The sequence below is a fragment of the Achroia grisella genome, unplaced genomic scaffold (assembly GCF_030625045.1).
Source record: "Achroia grisella isolate CSIRO2021 unplaced genomic scaffold, CSIRO_AGI_Agris_v1 utg483, whole genome shotgun sequence".
Lineage (NCBI taxonomy): Eukaryota > Metazoa > Arthropoda > Insecta > Lepidoptera > Pyralidae > Achroia > Achroia grisella.
Window position 1 is genome coordinate 2,361,493 of NW_026712886.1, and position 20,685 is coordinate 2,382,177.

The 20,685-nt window shown below is 48.0% G+C and overlaps 2 protein-coding genes across 2 annotated transcripts; one reads left to right on the forward strand and one right to left on the reverse strand.

The window, feature by feature from the left end:
- Positions 1-983: 983 nt before the first annotated feature.
- Positions 984-2,869, reverse strand: LOC131845756 (mitochondrial intermembrane space import and assembly protein 40-B-like). Its single transcript, XM_059194848.1, has 3 exons — positions 2,841-2,869; positions 1,422-1,658; positions 984-1,227 (listed from the first exon to the last, which is right to left on the reverse strand). Exons 2-3 carry the CDS (start codon positions 1,652-1,654, stop codon positions 984-986), a joined length of 477 nt encoding a protein of 158 aa, XP_059050831.1. The 5' UTR covers positions 1,655-1,658; positions 2,841-2,869.
- A 10,529-nt stretch (positions 2,870-13,398) lies between these two features.
- LOC131845757 (uncharacterized) lies at positions 13,399-19,756 on the forward strand. Its single transcript, XM_059194849.1, has 5 exons — positions 13,399-13,512; positions 13,579-13,954; positions 14,165-15,774; positions 17,016-17,594; positions 17,643-19,756. The coding sequence occupies exons 1-5, from the start codon at positions 13,399-13,401 to the stop codon at positions 19,485-19,487; spliced, it is 4,524 nt and encodes a 1,507-aa protein (XP_059050832.1). The 3' UTR covers positions 19,488-19,756.
- The last annotated feature ends 929 nt before the right edge of the window (positions 19,757-20,685 follow it).

Sequence of the window (20,685 nt, forward strand, 5' to 3'; positions counted from 1 at the left end):
ATTCGGTCGGATAGGTATCCGGCCGAATTAAAAAAAATATCTAACTAGGGTAACTAATTTTTTTTTAAGTAATTATTTGCTTTATTTAGTTAGTCTTAATATTACTTAAGGAATAAAATTTGTTTTAGTTTTAAATTTTTAATCACTCAATGGTAAATGACTGTTATAGAAAGAAAATAGATTTATTAGTTAGATAAGTTCCACCGGATATCCGGCTGCCGGATATTGGGCTATTCGGCCACATGGTTGACCGAATATCCGGTATCCGGTTTCCGGTCAAACTGCTATCCGTTTCATCTCTAACATTATTACATTTTCTGATAGGTTATTTAATTAAGACTAATATATATTAAACATATTTTATTTACGTACTAAATGACTACAAACAACAATAACATTACTCTAACAAACTAAGCAATGCACTGATGGACATACGCACACGCACCCACGTCAATGTTTAGTTCTTAGCAGCGATCACACTCTGTTAATGGAACAACAACAACAATGGAATCATTTATTTGCCATCATCACCGCGGCGAGACGGAGAACTAGTGGCAGATCAGAGTAGATGGAATAATGTAACGTTTGAGAAATGCATCTTTCATATTAAAAACGAACCAATTTAATTTCTATTTGTAAACTATATTATTTTGTTTAAAAAATTCGACATCACCCACATAAATTATAAACTGATCGACCATTTGACCTATTTGAATTACTCATAGCAGAGAAATTGACACAGGGTATATAGAACGGCGCGTGGTACTACTAGAGCACACCATCAAACAGTTTCAGTCGGCCCGCGACTGTGACGATACGGAGTAGAAATTCTGGACCTCATAATGTTGTCACGGTGAGCGTCCCGTGTATATAGAGCGTGCAACATGTCTCAAGGTGACGAGTCGGTACGGCAGCATCGTGGACAATTATTCAACTGCCATTCTTCGTTGTTCTCAGTATAAAATGATGTGGGTGTTGACACGTTAGTGTGACGAAGACGCGGCGGCGGCCGGGGAGGCGTCCGCGGGGTGTGCGGGGTGCGAGGGGGGCGGGGGGGGCGCGGGGGTCGAGGGGGTCGAGGGCGGCGCGGGGTCATTGGCCGAGGACTCGAGCGCGGCGGCGAGGTCGTCGTCGTCGTCCTTCCCGTACAGCTCGGGGTACCGCGCCATGCAGTCCTGCATCACGCTGAACTTCTCGTAGCAGTCGCTGCCCTTCGGATCCGCCTCGCTGAAACGTCATATCAAAAGTATACGTAAGCGTACAGGCCTGCACGACGTTTTCGAAATGAACCGGATCGAAACGGAACTGGAAAATTTAAACTGATGTTCCGGTTTTTATTTTTAAAATTAACCCTAATAATCCTATCGCATAAAAATCAGAAGTGAACCAGACAATGTGATCTCTATAAAAAAAATAGTCACCTGTAATGGAAACATGAGAATGCGTCTCGAAACTGCGTCCCGCAAGGTCCGGTGGCCATGCCGCCGAGGCAGGGACAGCCCCAGTTGATGGAGCCGTCGGGCAGGATGAGGCCGGGCGCCGCCTGCGGCTCGGGCAGCACTACAGAGCTGGGCGCCGACAGCGCCTCGCGGCTCGCCACGATCACCGTGTCCTTTCCTTCGGGGCCGGATTTTAATATTGTCTGGGATGACATCTCGCTGGAAAAAACGCAAACATAAAACTCATAAGATGATTAACGCGACGCCATCAACGTACAATGGAGACTAAAAATCTGATAGAAATAGTCCCATTTTTGTTTTTGTTTATCATTTTTGTTTGTAAATACATACATCGAATAAAAATGTTTGTACAGAGCGAGTAATTATAACCGTGACCATTTTTAGCTAGATAGTCAGCCAGGCTCAGGGTCGGGGCGCGATCTAAAATATTATGTAACTAGCAAACTATCCCTGCAGTCTTACCCCACTTAAATTTTTCATACAAAACGGTCACACCCTATAGCACCCTGTATCTCTATGTTATATTTTGTGTCAACTGTTGAGGATGAATTTTCTTATGGATATTAAGTATCCTAGTTAGTGCTTAGACAATTAATTTTTTTAGGTTTGGTTAGGTACCTTACAGGTCAGCCAGGATGAGGCAAGCGCCCCACCCTGCCCCACCGTGGCTACACCCATGATACTAAACTACTAAACCAATGGAACCGTCAAATCAAAATATTCTAGAAAACTAAATTTTAAACACTGTTTAACAAATGTGATGAGATCTGATTAATTGTAAGTAAAAAGATTAAAAAAATTGTCTACATAGTAATAATATATTCCAATAAAAAAAAATGGGAAATATAACAGATTACATTAGTGTGGCCGGTCCTCGCCAGGGCGGCAGACTAGTAATAAACATGCAACAGTAGGATGATGACAACATTACTGTAGGTTATAAAACATTTATACAAATAATCTTTAGTTTTTAATTAAATAGTTAATTGAGTTAAAGGACAAATTAAGAATTTTGAATTCAGTCCTATTTTAAGATTTAAAGAGGATGATGGCACATTGTGGAAAGTTAATGGCCATAGTCTGCTGCATAGTTAATCTCAAAAACTAAATTGACTGTTAAATGATAAATTTTTCAATAATGTTGATAAATGTTTAGTATTGTTTTAGAGTTTTATACAAAGTTATCACAATATATTTTCAATAGTACAAGACAAATATAATTTTTTGTAGTTTCCATACATACAGTATTTTTTAACAGTATTAAGCTACAAACAGACAATATTTTTCTTTCAAATAAAAAAATAGGGTTAAGTTTTATGAAGTAGACAATATCGGTCCGGGAATAAAAAAAACAGACCATAGTCATATCGGTCCACTCACAGTAGTAGCGGTGGTGCTCGAGTGGAGTGAGGAGACTAGAGGAGAGCTTGCAGCGAGGGAGACTGCCGCAGCACCGAGGCGGCTGCGGGCGACAGCGCCAGCGCGGCGCGCACCCGGCGCAGCTCCGCGCCGCGCACCCGCACCAGCGCGCGCGCGCCGCCCACGCTCACCACGTCCACCGCCGCCGCCGCCGCCCCGCACTCGCCGAACAACGACTGCACACACTCCTCCACGAATCTGCGCGCTCTCAATCTGCTCTCCGCGGCCTCTCCCCTGTGAGTCGGATATCCATTGCAGTGGTTACGTAAAAATTTATCTCACGGGAACTCTACGAAACACGCACCCGACGATCGCGACCGAGTCCGTACGAGACACCATTTAATAGGTTATATATTTTCTGTACTATTAGTAATAAAAAATTACCGTATTGATTTAAACTTACAATTCTACGTCCAAGTAGAAATTTCTAGTTTTCATCCGAAACTGTAGTTATTTGTACCTCGCCACTGTTCAAGCGAGTATTGATCGACCTCAGCCAGATATGAAAACCGTATAAAATTGAAACCGAATATATGAAGTACCAAAAAGAAATTATATTTAATTAATTGTTTCGATAAGATTTAGTGCAAATTCACGCGAACACTCGGAATTTTTTTATTTTTGTTGAGGTTATGTTATCACTTGACATGAACTATTCAAATATGACAGTGAAATCAGTGTATTACTGACATCTGTTTTGTGTCAGTCAGAAAGTCAGTAGCATTGAAGAGGTGAATTAAACCACGCCACAGATAAGGTAACCAAAATTAATTATTTTACAAGAAAGTGATTTTGAACATAATACTATGTAATATTATATTATCTGTGATAATACTCTAAAGAGATCTCGAATGACAAGTTTGTTATTTTATTCGTTTGTCGTAACTAGGCAACGGTGTTGCCAACGGTGTAACCAAAATTTTTTTCTTTGCCTATGAAATATTTAGAAAAACAAAACTGCTGCTAAATTACGACACCTAAAGCTACATACTGAACATGTAAAACAATATTTATTTTCTTCGACAATATCGTGAATCTCCTAAGTAATGACGTAGTAAGTAACTTAAACAATATAAGGTTTTATTTAAACCTATAAATTGTTTTTTTTATTATTATTTGATTATCTAAAACGGCTTTTTCGGTTTTTGTCTACATTCATTCATCATAATATTCAATAATATTCTTTATTCAATAATAATCAGTACATGTACGACAGGAACTAACAACGACTAGAAAACTTGTATTGCTTGGCATTTGATGAAACAGTTGTCACAATAAATGAAGTTGATACGTGACATATTATAGCTGATATAGCACACCTTGAATATTCAAATGGAATGATATTACCGACGTTTTGGTGAACATATATGTTTATTTTGTTTATTAATAATAAATGTATTAGAAATGTTATAAAAAAAAATTACTGAATCCTTATCCTTACTCCTTACTAATATTATAAATACGAAAGTAACTCTGTCTGTCTGTCTCGTTTTCATGTCAAAACTACTAACCCGATTTAAAATAATATAATAATTTGTACACAGATATTCTAGAGCCTGAGGAAGGACATTGAATGCGAAAAAATGGTTGTAAGGGGTCGAAAGGGGAGATGAAAGGTTGTATGGAAGTATCATTTTTAAAGTTAGAAGCTTGAAACTTATTTTTTAGGCTGTTGATTAAAATTTAGATAAATATGATATTCAAAGTTTGTAAAAAAAAATACATTTAAAAACTTTTATGCCCTATTTTATTTTACCGGGGGTATGTAAATTCCTCATTTTTTAAATTAGAAGATTGAAACTTATTTTTGAGGCTAAGTATATATTATGCATTCAAAGTTTATAAAAAAACTAGCTGACCTCACGAACTTTGTTCCGCCTCAGAATTAAATTAGATAGTATGTCATGGCTTTTTTTAAATTTAATCTATACATCTATACATATTTTAATGACTACATATGTATTATTATAAACATGTTCCACTATTATTTGAAAAAAATACGAGCTGAGTTTCTTGTCAGTTCTTCTCATCTCGATATCATTCCGAACTGACGGTAGATTTGACATATCATAAGAGTCTGTAATAGACCTACATGAATATAGATATTTTGAATTTGAATTTGAATTTGAATATAAATAAAATTGGAGTGTCTGTTTGTAATATTGAAAAAACCGTTTTTTTACTACATGCATATGAATATAAATACAGTAGATACACCAAAATAACATTTTTTACAAATTTTATCTGTCTGTATGTCTGTTTGTTCCGGCTAATCTCTGAAATGACTGGACCGATTTTGATGGGACTTTTATTGACAGGTAGCTGATGTAATAAGGAATAACTTAGGTTACTTTTATTTTAAAAAATAAAGTTAAATTCCACGCGCACGAAGTCGCGGGTACAAGTAGTTATGCTATAAATTTCTGAACGAACCCTATGTTCGAACCCGTTGTTTGACAGGTATGAGCAGTTTGTATGGGAAAATAAAAAATGCTGTTTTTATTATTTTCTAAGCAATTCCCTGGACTTTCATGAATATTTCAAGACTAAAATTATCCAAATCGGTTCAGCCGTTCTCGAGTTTTAGCGAGACTAACGAACAGCAATTCCTTTTTTTATATATATAGATTACCCTTAAAGGTGTAAAATAAAATAGGAATAATTTCTTTTTTTTTTACGTTAATTTATCATTTTAGCAGGTTGAAGCTTGAAACTTATTTTTGAGGCTGATGACTAAATATAAATAAGACATTCAAAGATTGTAAAAATTTTGCTTTTAAGGGTGTAAAATAAAATAGGGACATAAAAGTTTTTATGTAAATTCGTCATTTTTGAAGCTAGAACGATGAAACATTTTTACTGGCTTTTTTGGATTAGTGTATTAAATACCTCACTAATATTATAACTGTGACAGTAATTTTGTCTGTCTTTCTATCAGTCTTACAGGCCAAAATTACTAAACCAATTTAACTGTAATTTCGTACACAGTTAGCCTACAACTCTACACCCGGAGAAAGGACATAGGCTACTTTTGAATGCGAAAAGAGGGCTGTAACCCCTTACAGCTCTTTTTTAACCTACCCCCGTAGGTGCAAGGTTGTATGGGAGAAGCGTCCTTTTTAAAGCTAGCAGCTTGAAACTTATTTTTAGACTGTTGTATGAACTGTATGGAATTCTGTATCGTCATTATTGAAGGTAAAACGATAAACATTTTTTATTTGCCTTTTATTGGGTTAGTTCATTCAATATTGTTGTTGTTGGCAGATTATTTCCCATCGAAAATTTACCAAAGTATACATAATGAACGATTCTAATTTTTACGCCACGCAATGTTTTTTAAAAAACAGTTCAAAGGATTCGCTAATTTAGCTATAACGCCATCTAGTGGTACACGTGCATATCTGATCAAAGGTCAATTTCATAAAAAAACATCTAACTTTGTTGTTACCTGTGGAGCTTGCGGTAAATTCCTCTCACCGACAGGTGGGGCTATGTTTAGACATTAAGTAAACTTTGGAAAACTTATACTAGCTGCTCTATTCTGAAAATGCGATTTCAGCATATATTATGTGACAATAATTATTAGTGAAATAATATATGACAGTATAAAATAGCCTCTATAATAAAAACAGTGATTTACATTTAGATTTAGTGATTCATCGATGTTATGTTAGGACATCAAACTAAAAGATTTATTAACTAATGGTTAGTTAATAAATCTTTTAGTTTGATAAGTAGGTAATGTTGATCTATTTTTGTTTGTTTGTAAACATATTATATCATGAGAACAATAAATAACAACAACCCTATTTATATAAAAGGCCACCTCTATTGGTCCGGCGCTCAGTTCTATTTCTAAATTCACATTAGAACCACATACTCGTACTATTTCTGTGTCTATACATATATTATGTATATTTTAAAATAACAATTCTAATCCTTCGCCACGTAGCAACGTGCAGTTTCGCTGACGATGCAGCACTTTCCTATTAAATATTCAACAGTATTTCAACGTAATTATAAGAACCGCCCTCCGTCTAAAAATAGGTATATTATTAATCAATTAAATATATTATAATCAATAAATAAATATATATCATCATCATCATCATCATCGCAGCCCGGAAGACGTCCACTGCTGGACATAGGCCTCCCCCAAAGATCTCCACGACGATCGGTCCTGCGCTGCTCGCATCCAATGCCTTCCAGCGATCTTGACCAGATCGTCGGTCCACCTTGCTGGAGGTCTTCCCACGCTGCGTCTTCCGGTCCGTGGTCGCCACTCGAGGACTTTACTGTACATATATATAGGACTATATAATCAATATATATATATATATATTGATTATATAGGTATACATAGAGGATGTCCCGTAAATAGTGGACCAACGGGTTTGGGGGGGAGGGGGTGTAGTGAGACCTATTATCCCATCAAAAACATAAATGTGAAATGATAGCCGAGTTCGATATGATATATAATCTCAGGGCAATTCACACAGCGCCATCTAGTCCCAAGTTAAGCTATCTAAAGCTTGTATTATGGGTACTAGATAACTGATACAAGTACATAGATATTTTGTTCTCGTAAATACATACATATCATACATAGAAAACACCCAGACCGATACAAACAATCATACTCATGAATACAAATGTTTGTGAATCGAACCCGCGACCATCAGACGTAAAGCGATGTGCTAGACCGCTAGACCACCGAGGTCGTCGATATATGCCTTTATTGTTGACTTCTACGACAAAAGAGGTGAGATCTAAATGGGTGCCAAGTTCAATGGTCTGTCCTGAAATGTATTTATAACAATATAAAAATCATTTCTTCTTATGACTTAGGATAATATAATGTAGCCTAAGGTCTGACTTGGTTAGTTCGATGACTAGTTACTACTAATAATAAAATAGGAACCGACAAGTAACATGTTTAGAACTTGCGAAGGCTACAGTATATTTCGTATATGAATACTAGCCAAGTCAGTCAAACAGTACAGGTGAGTGAACTGTCCCGCTTGGCAGATGCGATTTATACTCTAGCCAATAAAAATAGTAGGCCCTCAACCGTGGACCTTACCACGTTCAGTAGTACTAGTAACGTAAACGAGTGGCTACTATTTAAAGAAATATGACGATACAAAATCGTCCTATATGCCTGCCGAGAATATGGCCAGGTTGCGTAAGTCACTCACTCACTACGCGGTATCACAGATAACATAATGGCGGTATCAACGCAGCTCAAGAAGCAGTGTCAGTACTGTTACTTATCTCTTCCTGTCCTGAGGATGTACTGCAAATCCTCGAGCTTCGTTTTGCTCGACCTGAGCAGATTGTTTTATCAGAGGTAGCAGCATTTAAAACTAACCCTAGACTTGGTAGAAACCCTAGTGATATTTTTTATTATATCTACAAAAGTAAAAACCTGTGTAGAAGTAATGAATTTATTATGTCAACGAGAATACATTTATTCACCTGAATTATTACATAATGTCATTTCCAAATTAAACCATTGTTATACGATATGTAGTGTCATTTTGCTACAATACACTACACACCCAGGCAACCACAACTCGAGTTGCTTGGGGAATTTTTATAGCAGGAGTCTAGTAAACAAGCATGCTTTGAACTGCCATGTGCATGGGCAGTTAATAGGACGAGGGCGACATCCACGTCTGCGGCCCGCGCATTGATTGTGTGCAGACTGCGTACCCGAAGCATCAAGATCAACATGGGCGAACACTACCACTGCGTCTGTGCCCCTTCAAATTAATAAAAATTTGTCCAAACTCATTTCTTGTGCATTTTGTTCTGGCCCACATAGCAATAAGACTTGTTTTAAATTCATAGCCCTCTCAGATGAGGACTGTCTCAGTTGTGTAAAGAATAGAATAGAATAAAAAATCATTTATTCAAATAAACTTAATTTATGCACTTTTGAATAGTCGTAGTTGTCATTCATTTAATCTACCGCTTATTCGGAAAGTTGTATCATCACAAGAAGAACGAGCAAGAAACTTGCGTGTTGTTCTTTTTAATAATACTTTTAACTTTACATTTCCAATTCCAAACGTGCCAATACAAACTACCAACTAGCACTAATGTATTAGCTCGTCTAGGATATAACGGTCGTAGTGATTAGAGCTGACCACTGACCAGTCCCTACAAGCAGCACTCGTTTACGAGTATGATGTATTAGCCAGCCGTCACTGCGCTCGACCATATTTTCGGGAGCCCAATGACCCGGCCCATAACGCCACCACATGTCTGGATATTTTAGTGAGCATGACTACTCAATCCACTCGACCACGTCATAACTACTAAAAATTACCATATATGGTAGTTATAGTATTTGCACTTTACACAAGAATGCATGTGACAATCAATACGAAGCCGGTATGCAATTATATTTTGAGAAAATAATTATTATCATTATTTCAAGAAAATAAGAAAAAGAAATTATAACGTTGTCCGCAAAAAAGGACTTATTTTTGCTAGATGTTGCTGTCATCTATGAATTCATCTATCCTATAATAGGCTTTCTTACATAAAAATTGTCTAATATAAGACTTGAAATTCTTCTTTCAAGAAGGAAAAACTCTGTCCGAAATGCCCGAAAAGGGGCAAGTACAGCTGGAAATTTTGTAGAGCTAAACTGTGCGATGTTTTTAAACAAAATCATCATAAATTATTACACGTTGAAAATAAATCGGAAAATTCTTTTTCACATAGTACAAATATTGCCACTGTAATTTATCAGAAGGATAATATGAATTTTTCTTCTGATAAAATATGTAGTTCAGAGTACTAGTAGTAATAATATATCTTTTTCAAAAACAAAAATGCGCAAAGAGAATACTTTTGAAAGTTTTACCTGTTATTTTGTATGGTCCGATTGCCAATATTGAAACTTTTGCACTTTTAGATGATGGGTCTTTGGTCTCAATGATCGATGCTCACTTAGCGAAGCAGTTAGGTCACAGTGGTACGGAAGAGTGGCAATGTCACCACTGGCTAGTAGATTTTAATGTTAAGGGTAAGGGTATCACTGCTCGGAGATTCATACCATTAAGAAAGCCCGTACTGTACCAAATTTAAAGTTAGAATCGAAATCTGTTGAGACTAATGAATTAGTTTTAGAACATTCGCATAATTTTTGAAACTTGAAATTTAAACTAGTCTTGATATAAATAAAGCTATTATGAGGTTTGTTGTTGATATACACGGAACGTTTGGAGATGTATTTCAACGTGAACGGAATATAACGCGACTTGTGGTTGCCGACACTGATAGAGTCACGGGCGATGCGGCGTATGAACTATTAAGTAACTTGATCAGCCCACGGAAGCCGGAACATACGAAGCAGTGGTAAATTTATTAAGAAATGATTTGCAACCAAAACGTTCGGTAGTGGCGCAAAGATATTATTTCAGACTACGAAGACAATTAAAAAGTGAAAGTGTACTAATGGCGATCGAACAAGCTGTGGGTGGTGACCGTAACGGTGGCAGTCAGCGGCAGAATAATTACTTACATACCGGTTCAGAGTGGAAATAATGCTCGGGAATGCTATGCATATGGTGGCACAGATCACTGGAAGAGATCAAGGAGGTCAGAATTAACGGGACAGAATTTTCCACGTCCAGGAAGCGAAACGAAACGAAACGAAACGAAACGAAACGAAACGAAACGAAACGAAACGAAACGAAACGAAACGAAACGAAACGAAACGAAACGAAACGAAACGAAACGAAACGAAACGAAACGAAACGAAACGAAACGAAACGAAACGAAACGAAACGAAACGAAACGAAACGAAACGAAACGAAACGAAACGAAACGAAACGAAACGAAACGAAACGAAACGAAACGAAACGAAACGAAACGAAACGAAACGAAACGAAACGAAACGAAACGAAACGAAACGAAACGAAACGAAACGAAACGAAACGAAACGAAACGAAACGAAACGAAACGAAACGAAACGAAACGAAACGAAACGAAACGAAACGAAACGAAACGAAACGAAACGAAACGAAACGAAACGAAACGAAACGAAACGAAACGAAACGAAACGAAACGAAACGAAACGAAACGAAACGAAACGAAACGAAACGAAACGAAACGAAACGAAACGAAACGAAACGAAACGAAACGAAACGAAACGAAACGAAACGAAACGAAACGAAACGAAACGAAACGAAACGAAACGAAACGAAACGAAACGAAACGAAACGAAACGAAACGAAACGAAACGAAACGAAAAGAAGACGTGACCATCCCCGCCCCCCCCTCTCCGCATCGAGAGAAGTACAAAATCAGACCACCCAGCACCCAGAACAATATCAGAACATTACCACACTTCCATAGAATGGTTGGCATAAGCACATACAGCACGACAGCTCTATTGTATAACAGATGGCGCCACTAGCAACTTTAGAAGGCGATGTAATTTCGTTGTAACAATTCTATTTGATACCGAGAGAACAAATTAAACCTCCGGTTAGGTTAGGTTAGGTTAGGTTAGGTTAGGTTAGGTTAGGTTAGGTTAGGTTAGGTTAGGTTAGGTTAGGTTATGTTAGGTTAGGTTAGGTTAGGTTAGGTTAGGTTAGGTTAGGTTAGGTTAGGTTAGGTTAGGTTAGGTTAGGTTAGGTTAGGTTAGGTTAGGTTAGGTTAGGTTAGGTTAGGTTAGGTTTGGTTAGGTTAGGTTAGGTTAGGTTAGGTTAGGTTAGGTTAGGTTAGGTTAGGTTAGGTTAGGTTAGGTTAGGTTAGGTTAGGTTAGGTTAGGTTAGGTTAGGTTAGGTTAGGTTAGGTTAGGTTAGGTTAGGTTAGGTTAGGTTAGGTTAGGTTAGGTTAGGTTAGGTTAGGTTAGGTTAGGTTAGGTTAGGTTAGGGTAGGTTAGGTTAGGTTAGGTTAGGTTAGGTTAGGTTAGGTTAGGTTAGGTTAGGTTAGGTTAGGTTAGGTTGGAGTCGCGTTCGAGACGCGGTGGCAAGCGGACGTGTTTTCGTTGCTCCGTGTGCCGCTGGGACCGCGCGCACCGCCGACCCCGGACCGCGTCGCCCGCCTAACTAGCGGCGCCGTAGTGACGTCACGTCTCCGATAACGCCGTGTAAACAGGTTCTAACCTGTTTCACGGCGCGAGAGTTATTGTGTGTACAGTGAGTGTTGGTGAAAACCACTAAGATGGATGCATCGGAAGAAGGTAAGCTCCTAGATAAACTGCGACTCCTGTCTAGTGTTGAGCAGCGGCTTCAAGCTGCAGGGACGGAAACACAGGTTAGTGGGACATATAAGTCGTTACTAGACCATGTAATAAGTGAGGTGAAGTTGTGTGAGGACAAAGTGATGAGTGTCTGGCGTAGGATGGACTCTGAAACCAGTACCATCGAGAGGAATGCATCGGCGCCAGAAACCGTTACTCATGTTTCGGAAAGTATGGCTGAACTGATGACAGGGATTTTAGATCTCTTTGCGAGCGTAAAGAAAGTCTCGATAGGGATGAAAATAGCGAGGAAGAAACGCGCTATAAAAGTGCGTTTATGTGAGGTGGAGTCGCGTGGTAGCATGGCGGCCCCGGAGCGAGCGTCGGATGACGTCACGCACCGGGTTGCGGCCTGCTTATCGCCCGACCCCCCGTACTATGAGGACGATGTGTTATCGAGAAGAATCGAGGTCGCTCTTGATGCCCGCCTCGCGGTGCTCGAGCGACTCGCTTCAGAGAGGAAAGCCTGCTCGGCGGGCGCGGCGGTCGGCACCGCGACCGACGCGGCGGGCCTCGCGCCCGCCGCGACGGCGCCGTGCCAGGCTCCGTGCCAGGCACCGGGCAAGGTCAACGCAGCGGCCGGGGCGACGCCATCGGAGCCCGCCCCGCGGGCGCCACGTAAGAAGAGGCAGACTTCTAGGCGGCGTGCCCGCTCCCCGGCCGACGAGTCCCCCCCCCGCCTCGGCGGCCGCGGCGGCCTCGAAGGACTCGGGTGCTCGGGTGCCCGCTGAGAGTGAATGGACGGTAGTGACCCGGCGTCGCGCTCGACGTCCGGGCCCATGTGAAGGAACGCCTACCGTTATACGGGATAGTGCTGTTACCGGGACTTATGGAGGTAAGCCGCCCATTTGGGACAGTGTTGTTAAGTGCTACCGCTGCCTGCGGCCTGGCCACGTGGCGCGGGTGTGCACGATGAAGGTGGACTATGGTGGCCGGTGCTTCCGCTGCGGCCGGAGAAGGCATAAAGCCTCTTCCTGTGTTGCGGCGGCGCGCTGCCTCCATTGTGTGGAGTATGGCTACAACCATACGAACCACATCGTGTGGGACGCGAAGTGTCGCGCCAAGAGAGACCGCGCTACTGTGCGGAACAATGTGACGCTTGCAGAGAAGGGCACTACGTGTCCGCCTGCCAGCGAAGGGGCTGTCTAGTCGTCGCACGACTGGAGCTCCCTGTGCTCCGCTCTTGCCTGGCGTCCGCAAGGATGATCGGCAGAGCGGTGTAGTGGCTCCTTATGAGCACCGGGCTGAGGCCCGATGAGTGTGTGTTGCCCCCCCTTAAAAAGGGGAGCCCCCGGGCGCGGTGGTGGCGACGCCGCTGTGTCCGGAGTGAGAGAAGGTACGATCCCGGGGAACGCATGGCGACCCGGGGTATGTATGTTTGTTGGGGTGTGTTTAAACAACCCCTAGTGAGTAAGCCACGAGCCGTTCCCTAAGGCGGCCCGGTGGCCAGACCACCAACGGCTGAATCTGGTCGCTGTTGGTGTGTCTGTGAGAGAGTCCCCGACCCGTGTCGGGGCACCGGGCGGCAGGCGGTGTTGCTGTTCCACCGCCTTGCGCCCGGCGTGGAGGGGGGCGGAGGGTGCTTGCACCCGAAGTCCCAACCTAGACACTCGGGGCGGCGGATGTAGGGGCATCCTAAGCTCCAGGGAGGAGAGTGATCAGAGGAGGGTGGGCGCGGAGTGGTCCCCGCGCCCGCATCCGAGCGGCTCCTTCAATGGAGACCCGCGGCCGGCATGCGGACGAATGCTTCGGCGGACCCGCATGACGGCGCTTTCACGCGGTTGTAAAGGAGGAACACCGGGGGGTTTTGGTGGGTCGGATTCGTCCAGTCCCACAGTATTCGTCCGCTCCCCTTCATAAAGGCGGACGTTTCGGTACTGAAACCTTTCCCTCGAAAAAAAAAAAAAAAAAAAAAAAAAGGTTAGGTTAGGTTAGGTTAGGTTAGGGTGGGTTAGGGTAGGGTAGGTTAGGTTAGGTTAGGTTAGGTTAGGTTAGGTTAGGTTAGGTTAGGTTAGGTTAGGTTTCCATGACGGACTCCGTCACATTGGCGGACGCCGACACGGTGCGGTCGGCGGCGAGGTCGCGGCCCGTCTCGCGAGCAAGGTCGCGGGCATCTCGGCCTCTTCAGCGTCGTCGACGCGCTCCACGCGCTCGACGCGCTCGATGCTGGTAGAGGACGATTTGTCCGGCTGCCTTGTGTCGAGCGAGGACGGGCTGGCGAAGGCGGCCGTGCCGAAGCGGCCGCACGTGGATGGACCGGGCCCTTCCGGGGCGGCGGGCAAGCCGTCCAAAATCCCCTGCCCGTCGTCCGGGAATGGGATTGTCCTGGCGGTGCCCGTGGGCCGTGGCACAAAGAGTCCGGCAACGTCGCCGAAGTCCCGGCGGCAGGAAAAACGAGGGGACGACGGGTTGTTCGTCCGACCCTCGGAGGTCCCTGCGGGAAAGGAGAAGGTCCCCCCAATGGATGACTCGCAGCCTGTGGCCGTCTTCAGGGCGGAGGCCCAGAGAAAGCTCGGGGCTGCCCTGGACACGGTGCACAGGTGCGGAAACCTAAAGGGGACCGACCAGAAGCGGCTGAAGGAGAGCATCAGCTCCGTGATGCTGATGGCGGAGGAACTGGACGGGAGTGCCGTCATCGACAGCGAGTTCACCGCGAGCGCCGTCAAACGGCGAATGCTGGAGGCGCAGGTGGAGGAGCTCCGTAAGGAGAACAAGGAGCTCCGAAACCAGCTCCTGGCGCTCCAAGCCGAGATGCGGCAGCTCGCGGCGAACTCGGGGTCGCAACCTCCTTCGGCCGCTTCCCAGGCGCCGCAGGGGCCTGCGAGGGTAAGGGCACCTGCCCCGACCCCTGAGCTAGATGAGGTCGGGGCCTTCAGGGCGGAAATAATGAGGGCCACCGGGGAGTTGATAGATGCCCGAATAGGGATCCAAATTGAGAAGGGCATCAGGGAGATAAAGGCCGCCCTGGGTCTCAACTCCCCGGCGACATCAATCCGCCCTGAGCACCGCCCGCCGCTGCAAAGCGACGGGCAATACGAGGTGTTGTCCCGGCTCCCCGGCGCAGGGGGACCGGGCTTCAGGGACGCTCCCCATCTGCGGGGGGCGCGAGGCGCAGAATTCCCGCCGCTTCAACCCGCCAACCGGCCTGCCTCTGGCAGCCAACAGCCGGGGCCGTCGGGCGCGGGGCGCGCAACCGAGGGCTGGAGCACAGTGGTACGACGGGGCGGCAAAAACCGCAACGTCCCTGAGAGGCAGACCCAGAGTACTCAGAGTACTCAGAGGACCTCTGGGGCTCCTTCTCAGGGGAAGAAGGGAAAGCCGGCCCCGCCGTCGCCATCAAAGTTGCGTGCCCCGCGATCGGCGGCGGTGGTGGTTACACTGTGCCCGGAGGCAGAAGCGGCGGGAGTGACTTACTCCGCCGTCCTCAAGGAGGCGAAGGATAAGATCGACCTCGCCTCCTTGGGGATAGGAAGCCTGCGCTTCAAGACCGCGGCTACTGGGGCCCGGATCCTGGAGATCCCAGGGTCCCAGACGGGAGACCAGGCCGACGCGCTCGCGTCGAAGTTCCGGGACGTGTTCCCGGACGGTACGGTCCGTATCGCCAGGCCCACCAAGACCGCGGAGATGAGGGTCATGGGCCTGGATGACGGTACCGACCGGGAGGAGGTGGCGGCCGCCGTGGCACAGCACGGCGAGTGCACGGCGGACGCCGTCAACGTCGGGGTGATTCGGCGCGGCGCGTCGGGCCTGGGCACCTGCTGGGTGCGGGCCCCATTGGCCGCGGTCAAGAAAGTGACGACGGCAGGGCGGATCCGGATCGGCTGGGTCTCGGCCACTGTGGAGCTGCTGCGGCAGAAGCCACTCCGGTGTTTCCGGTGCCTCGAAAGCGGGCACGTGGTGGCACGGTGCTCGCACGAGGAGGACCGGAGTGGCCTTTGCTACCGGTGTGGGGCTCCCGGCCACAAAGCGGCCGGATGTTCGGCGGCCCCACACTGCGTGGTCTGCGCAGCGGCGGGTCGCCCAGCTGATCACCGGGTGGGGGCCAAAAAGTGCCCCCAGTCCCGCAACAAAAAGACGGGATCCGCACTGTCGTCGGCCCGCGGCAATGGCCGCCGGGGAGAGGCTGAGGTGATGGACACCGGTCAATAATGGCAGTCCATCGCCTCCTGCAGGGGAATCTCAACCACTGCGCGCGCGCCCAAGATCTGCTTCTGCAGAGCACGGCGCAGTGGGGAGTTGACCTTGCAGTGGTCGCCGAACCATATCGTGTCCCACGTAGTGACCATTGGTTCGGCGACCCCTCTGGCCTGGTGGCCATTGTCGGTGCGGGCAATTCCGCAACCCCGCTCGTCAGCCGCCTATTCGGCGGAGCGGGGTACATAGGTGTGAGTTGGGGGGAAACCGTCGTTGTCGGGACATACTTCTCTCCGAACAGGACTCTCGCCGAGTTCGAGCAGTTCATGGACGGGCTGGGGGCCGCTCTTGAGCTATACTCGGCCCGTCCAATGATGGTGATGGGGGACTTCAATGCCAAATCCACGGCATGGGGCTCCCCCATCACCGACTCTCGAGGCAGGGTCCTGGAAGACTGGGCGGCCGCGGCCGGCCTGGTGGTGTTAAACCGAGGGTCGGCCGCCACGTGCGTGAGACAGCAGGGGGAGTCGCATGTCGACGTATCCCTCTGCAGTCCAGCGATCGCACAGAGGGTGCGGAGCTGGCAGGTGTTGGATGAGGTGGAGACGCTATCCGATCATCGTTACATTCGGATAGACGTTCTCCCCTCACCCGTAGCTCCGCACCCCGGTCGCCAGGAGAGAAATGTCCCACAACTCCCCAGATGGGTGTTGAAACGTCTGAATAAAGACGTGCTGATGGAGGCTTCCATCGTCCAGGCCTGGGTTCCCATACCGGAGGGGCCTGTGGAGGTCGACGCAGAGGTGGGCTGGTTCGGTGAGGCTCTGTCGCACATTTGCGACGCGGCGATGCCCCGAGCCGGCCCTCGACCTCCTAGGCGTCAGGTGTACTGGTGGTCGGAGGAGATAGCGGCGTTGAGGGAGGAGTGCTCCGCCGCCCGCCGCCGGTACACCAGGCACCGCCGACTCAGGCGGGGCCGCGACGCCGACGAGGAAGCACAGCTGTACGAGCAGTACAAAGAGAGGAAGAAAGCTCTGCAGCTGTCCATCAGCAGGGCCAAGGAGACAGCCAGGGAAGAACTCCTGGAGACCCTGGACAGGGATCCATGGGGGCGTCCTTATAGGTTCGTCAGGGGCAAATTACGCCCCTGGGCGCCCCCCGTGGCAGAGGGTCTCCAGCCGCAGCAGTTGGAGGAGGTGTTGGAGGAGCTGTTCCCGAGACAGCCTCCCTTCACACCTCCTCCGATGATGCCGCGTGGCAGTGATGGAGAGGCCAGCGGCGTCAGCGCTGCTGCGGTTCCTGCCATCACCGTGGAGGAGTTCGCCGCGGCCGTGGATAAACTCCGGGGCAAGAATGTCGCCCCGGGTCCGGATGGCATCCACGGCCGCGTCCTGGCCTTGGCCCTAAACACCCTAGGGGACCGACTCCGGCGCTTGTTCAATGCGTGTCTGGAGTCGGGACGGTTTCCCAATCAGTGGAAAGCGGGTAGAGTGGTCCTGCTCCGCAAAGCGGAGCACCCCGCAGGTTCGGTGGTTCCCTCGGCGTTCCGCCCCATAGTGCTGTTGGACGAGATCGGCAAGCTCTTCGAGAGAATCTTGGCGGGCCGACTCGTCCAACACCTGTCTCAGGTAGGTCCCGATCTCAGCCCGAAGCAGTTCGGGTTCCGAGAGGGGCGCTCGACGATAGACGCGATCTCGCGTGTGCGCTCCCTCTCGGAAGAGGCGACGTCCCAGGGTGGGGTGTTGTTGGCGGTCTCGTTGGACATAAAGAACGCCTTCAACACCCTGCCCTTTGCGACTATTAGGGAGGCGCTGCAGTACCATCGCGCGCCTCCCTACATTCGGGACGTGATCGGGGCCTATCTCGAAGACAGGTCTGTGCTCTGCACGGGGCGGAACGGCGTTGTAGTGCCGAGGGACATGCAACGCGGTGTTCCACAGGGGTCGGTTCTGGGCCCGATCCTGTGGAACATCGGGTATGATTGGAACCTGCGGGGCGCCCTTTTAACGGGCACTGACCTCGTGTGTTACGCGGATGACACCTTGGTCACTGCCCGGGGGCGGGACCTACGGGAGGCTACCCGCTTTGCCACGGCAAGCGTGGCACTGGTCGTCGGCCGAATAAGGAGGCTTGGGCTCCAGGTGGCGCTGGAGAAGACCGAGGTCCTATGTTTTCATGGGCCTCGGCGCGCGCCACCTCCGGATGCCCAGCTGGTCGTCAGTGGCCAGAGGGTGGGGGTCAAGCCCTGTATTAGGTATTTGGGGCTTGACCTGGACAGTCGTTGGAGCTTCCGCGCTCACTTTCGGAACCTGGTCCCTCGCCTTATGGCAGCCGCCGGCGCTCTTAGCTGGCTGCTGCCAAATGTGAGGGGCCCGGGAGAAGGTTCCCGCCGCCTATACCTCGGCGTGGTGCGGTCCATGGCCCTGTACGGGGCCCCCATCTGGGTGGGGGCCCTAGGTAGGGAAAATGTGGCCTGCCTTAACAGGCCACACAGGGTCATGGCCATACGGGCCATAAGAGGCTACCGCACCATATCCGGGGAAGCGGCGGGTCTGCTGGCGGGGTCTCCTCCGTGGGACTTGGTAGCGGAGCTCCACGCGTCAGTGTATCACTGGCGCGCGGAGCGACGTTCCATGGGGGAGGCACCCGCTGGCCATGAGATTGGAGCGCGGAGGTCCGACTTTCGGCGGATCCTCAGGATCAGGTGGAGAGAAAGGCTGGCCAGTCCATCGGCCGGCCTGAGGACCGTCGAGGCTGTCCGTCCCATCCTCAAAAGATGGATGAATAGGAGATGGCCACTGACGTACCGCATGACACAGATACTGTCCGGGCACGGGTGCTTCGGGCGGTATCTGTGTCATGTGGCGAGGAAGGAGCCGACGACCGGCTGCCACGAGTGCGGAGGTGTGGAGGACACGGCGCAACACACGCTGGACGAATGTCCAGCGTTCGAGAGTGAGCGCCGTGTCCTCACACGAATAGTGGGGGACGATCTCTCGCTGCCGAATTTAGTTCGGAGGATGATCAGTAGCGAGAGATCGTGGCTGGCGGTGAGCTCCTTCTGCGAGGAAGTTATCTCGCGGAAGGAGGCGGCGGAAAGGGAGCGGGAGTCAGATCGTCCCGCTTCCCTCCGCCGCAGAAGAGCCAGGCCTAGAGGTGGGGGCGTACCCAACTCCGCCCCCCTCTATCCCCCACTGGGGCCGGGGTGACTGCCTTGAGGGAGGCAGTCCCCCAATCCAAAGGCCCCGGAGGTGTGCGCGTGTACCCACACGCCTCCACAATGGAGTAGGGCGAAATAGGTCGCCCTAACCACAAAACGAGATGGGGCCTGCCCTACAACATCTACAGGGCGGGCCGTCGCCGTCGGAGCTGGGGTAGAATGCACTTGCGAATCCCCTGGCTCCGGCATAGGCGCTCGTAGGTACACCGTGTGGTTTTTAGTGAGTCAAGTCTCACACACCACCTCGCCATCCCTCCGGCGAGGTGACGGTCTTTTGAAGATTTTCCACACGTTAAAAAAAAAAAAAAAAAAAAAAAAAAAAAAAAAAAAAAAAAAAAAAAAAAGGTTAGGTTAGGTTAGGTTAGGTTAGGTTAGGTTAGGGGCGTGTGGTCGGGCAACCTCCTAGTATGGGCCTGCCATTGGGAGGCTTCCCCATCCTCGTGGATACGTCCGCGGGGAACGGTGGCCGAGCAATGGTTTGGTTCTGGTACGCCCCGGGCGGGATAGTAGTCGTTCCTTCGGGATACGGCTACTATGTCGGCCAAAGTCGCAGGTTGGGCGTGTTCGCGGTTTCCCATGCCTCGACAAAGTCGAGGCTGCCGGAGCCGGCGAACCCCCCCAACTTTCTCTTCGTTTTTATTTTTGGTTGTTGTTCGTCTTCATTGTTTGGTTTGTTCATCTTCTTTTATTTTTGGTTTTATTTATTTTGGTTTTATTTATTTTTGGTTGTCCTCTGTCTTTTTCTATCTTTGTTCTTTTCTGTCTTTTTGTTTTGTTTTCGTTTTCGTTTCGTTCGTGGGAGACCGGGACCACACCCGTAAAAAGGAACAACATGGACCATGGCTGCTCGCAAAGAGAAATTACCCCAGGGAGGTACCGGTCGCTCAGCGACCGGAGAATCCTCCTCCACCGCACCGGATTTGCCGGGGGTGGACTGTCCCACGTATTCTGGGGGGGACACGACCAGCTATGACGAAATGTGCAGGCGGGAGATGACGCGCAGGGTCGAGATCCTGGAAGAGCTGGAGGCTCTCGAAGCTCTCGACAGGGAGGCGCATATGGACTCCGAACGGACAGGGTCATCGCTGTCCATAAGATCGGAGGACAGCCTTGGGCCGGCGAGAGGGAGTACCTCGCCGCCCAAGAAACACCGCAAACGGCGGATTGTAGAGAGGCGCCGGGAGTTG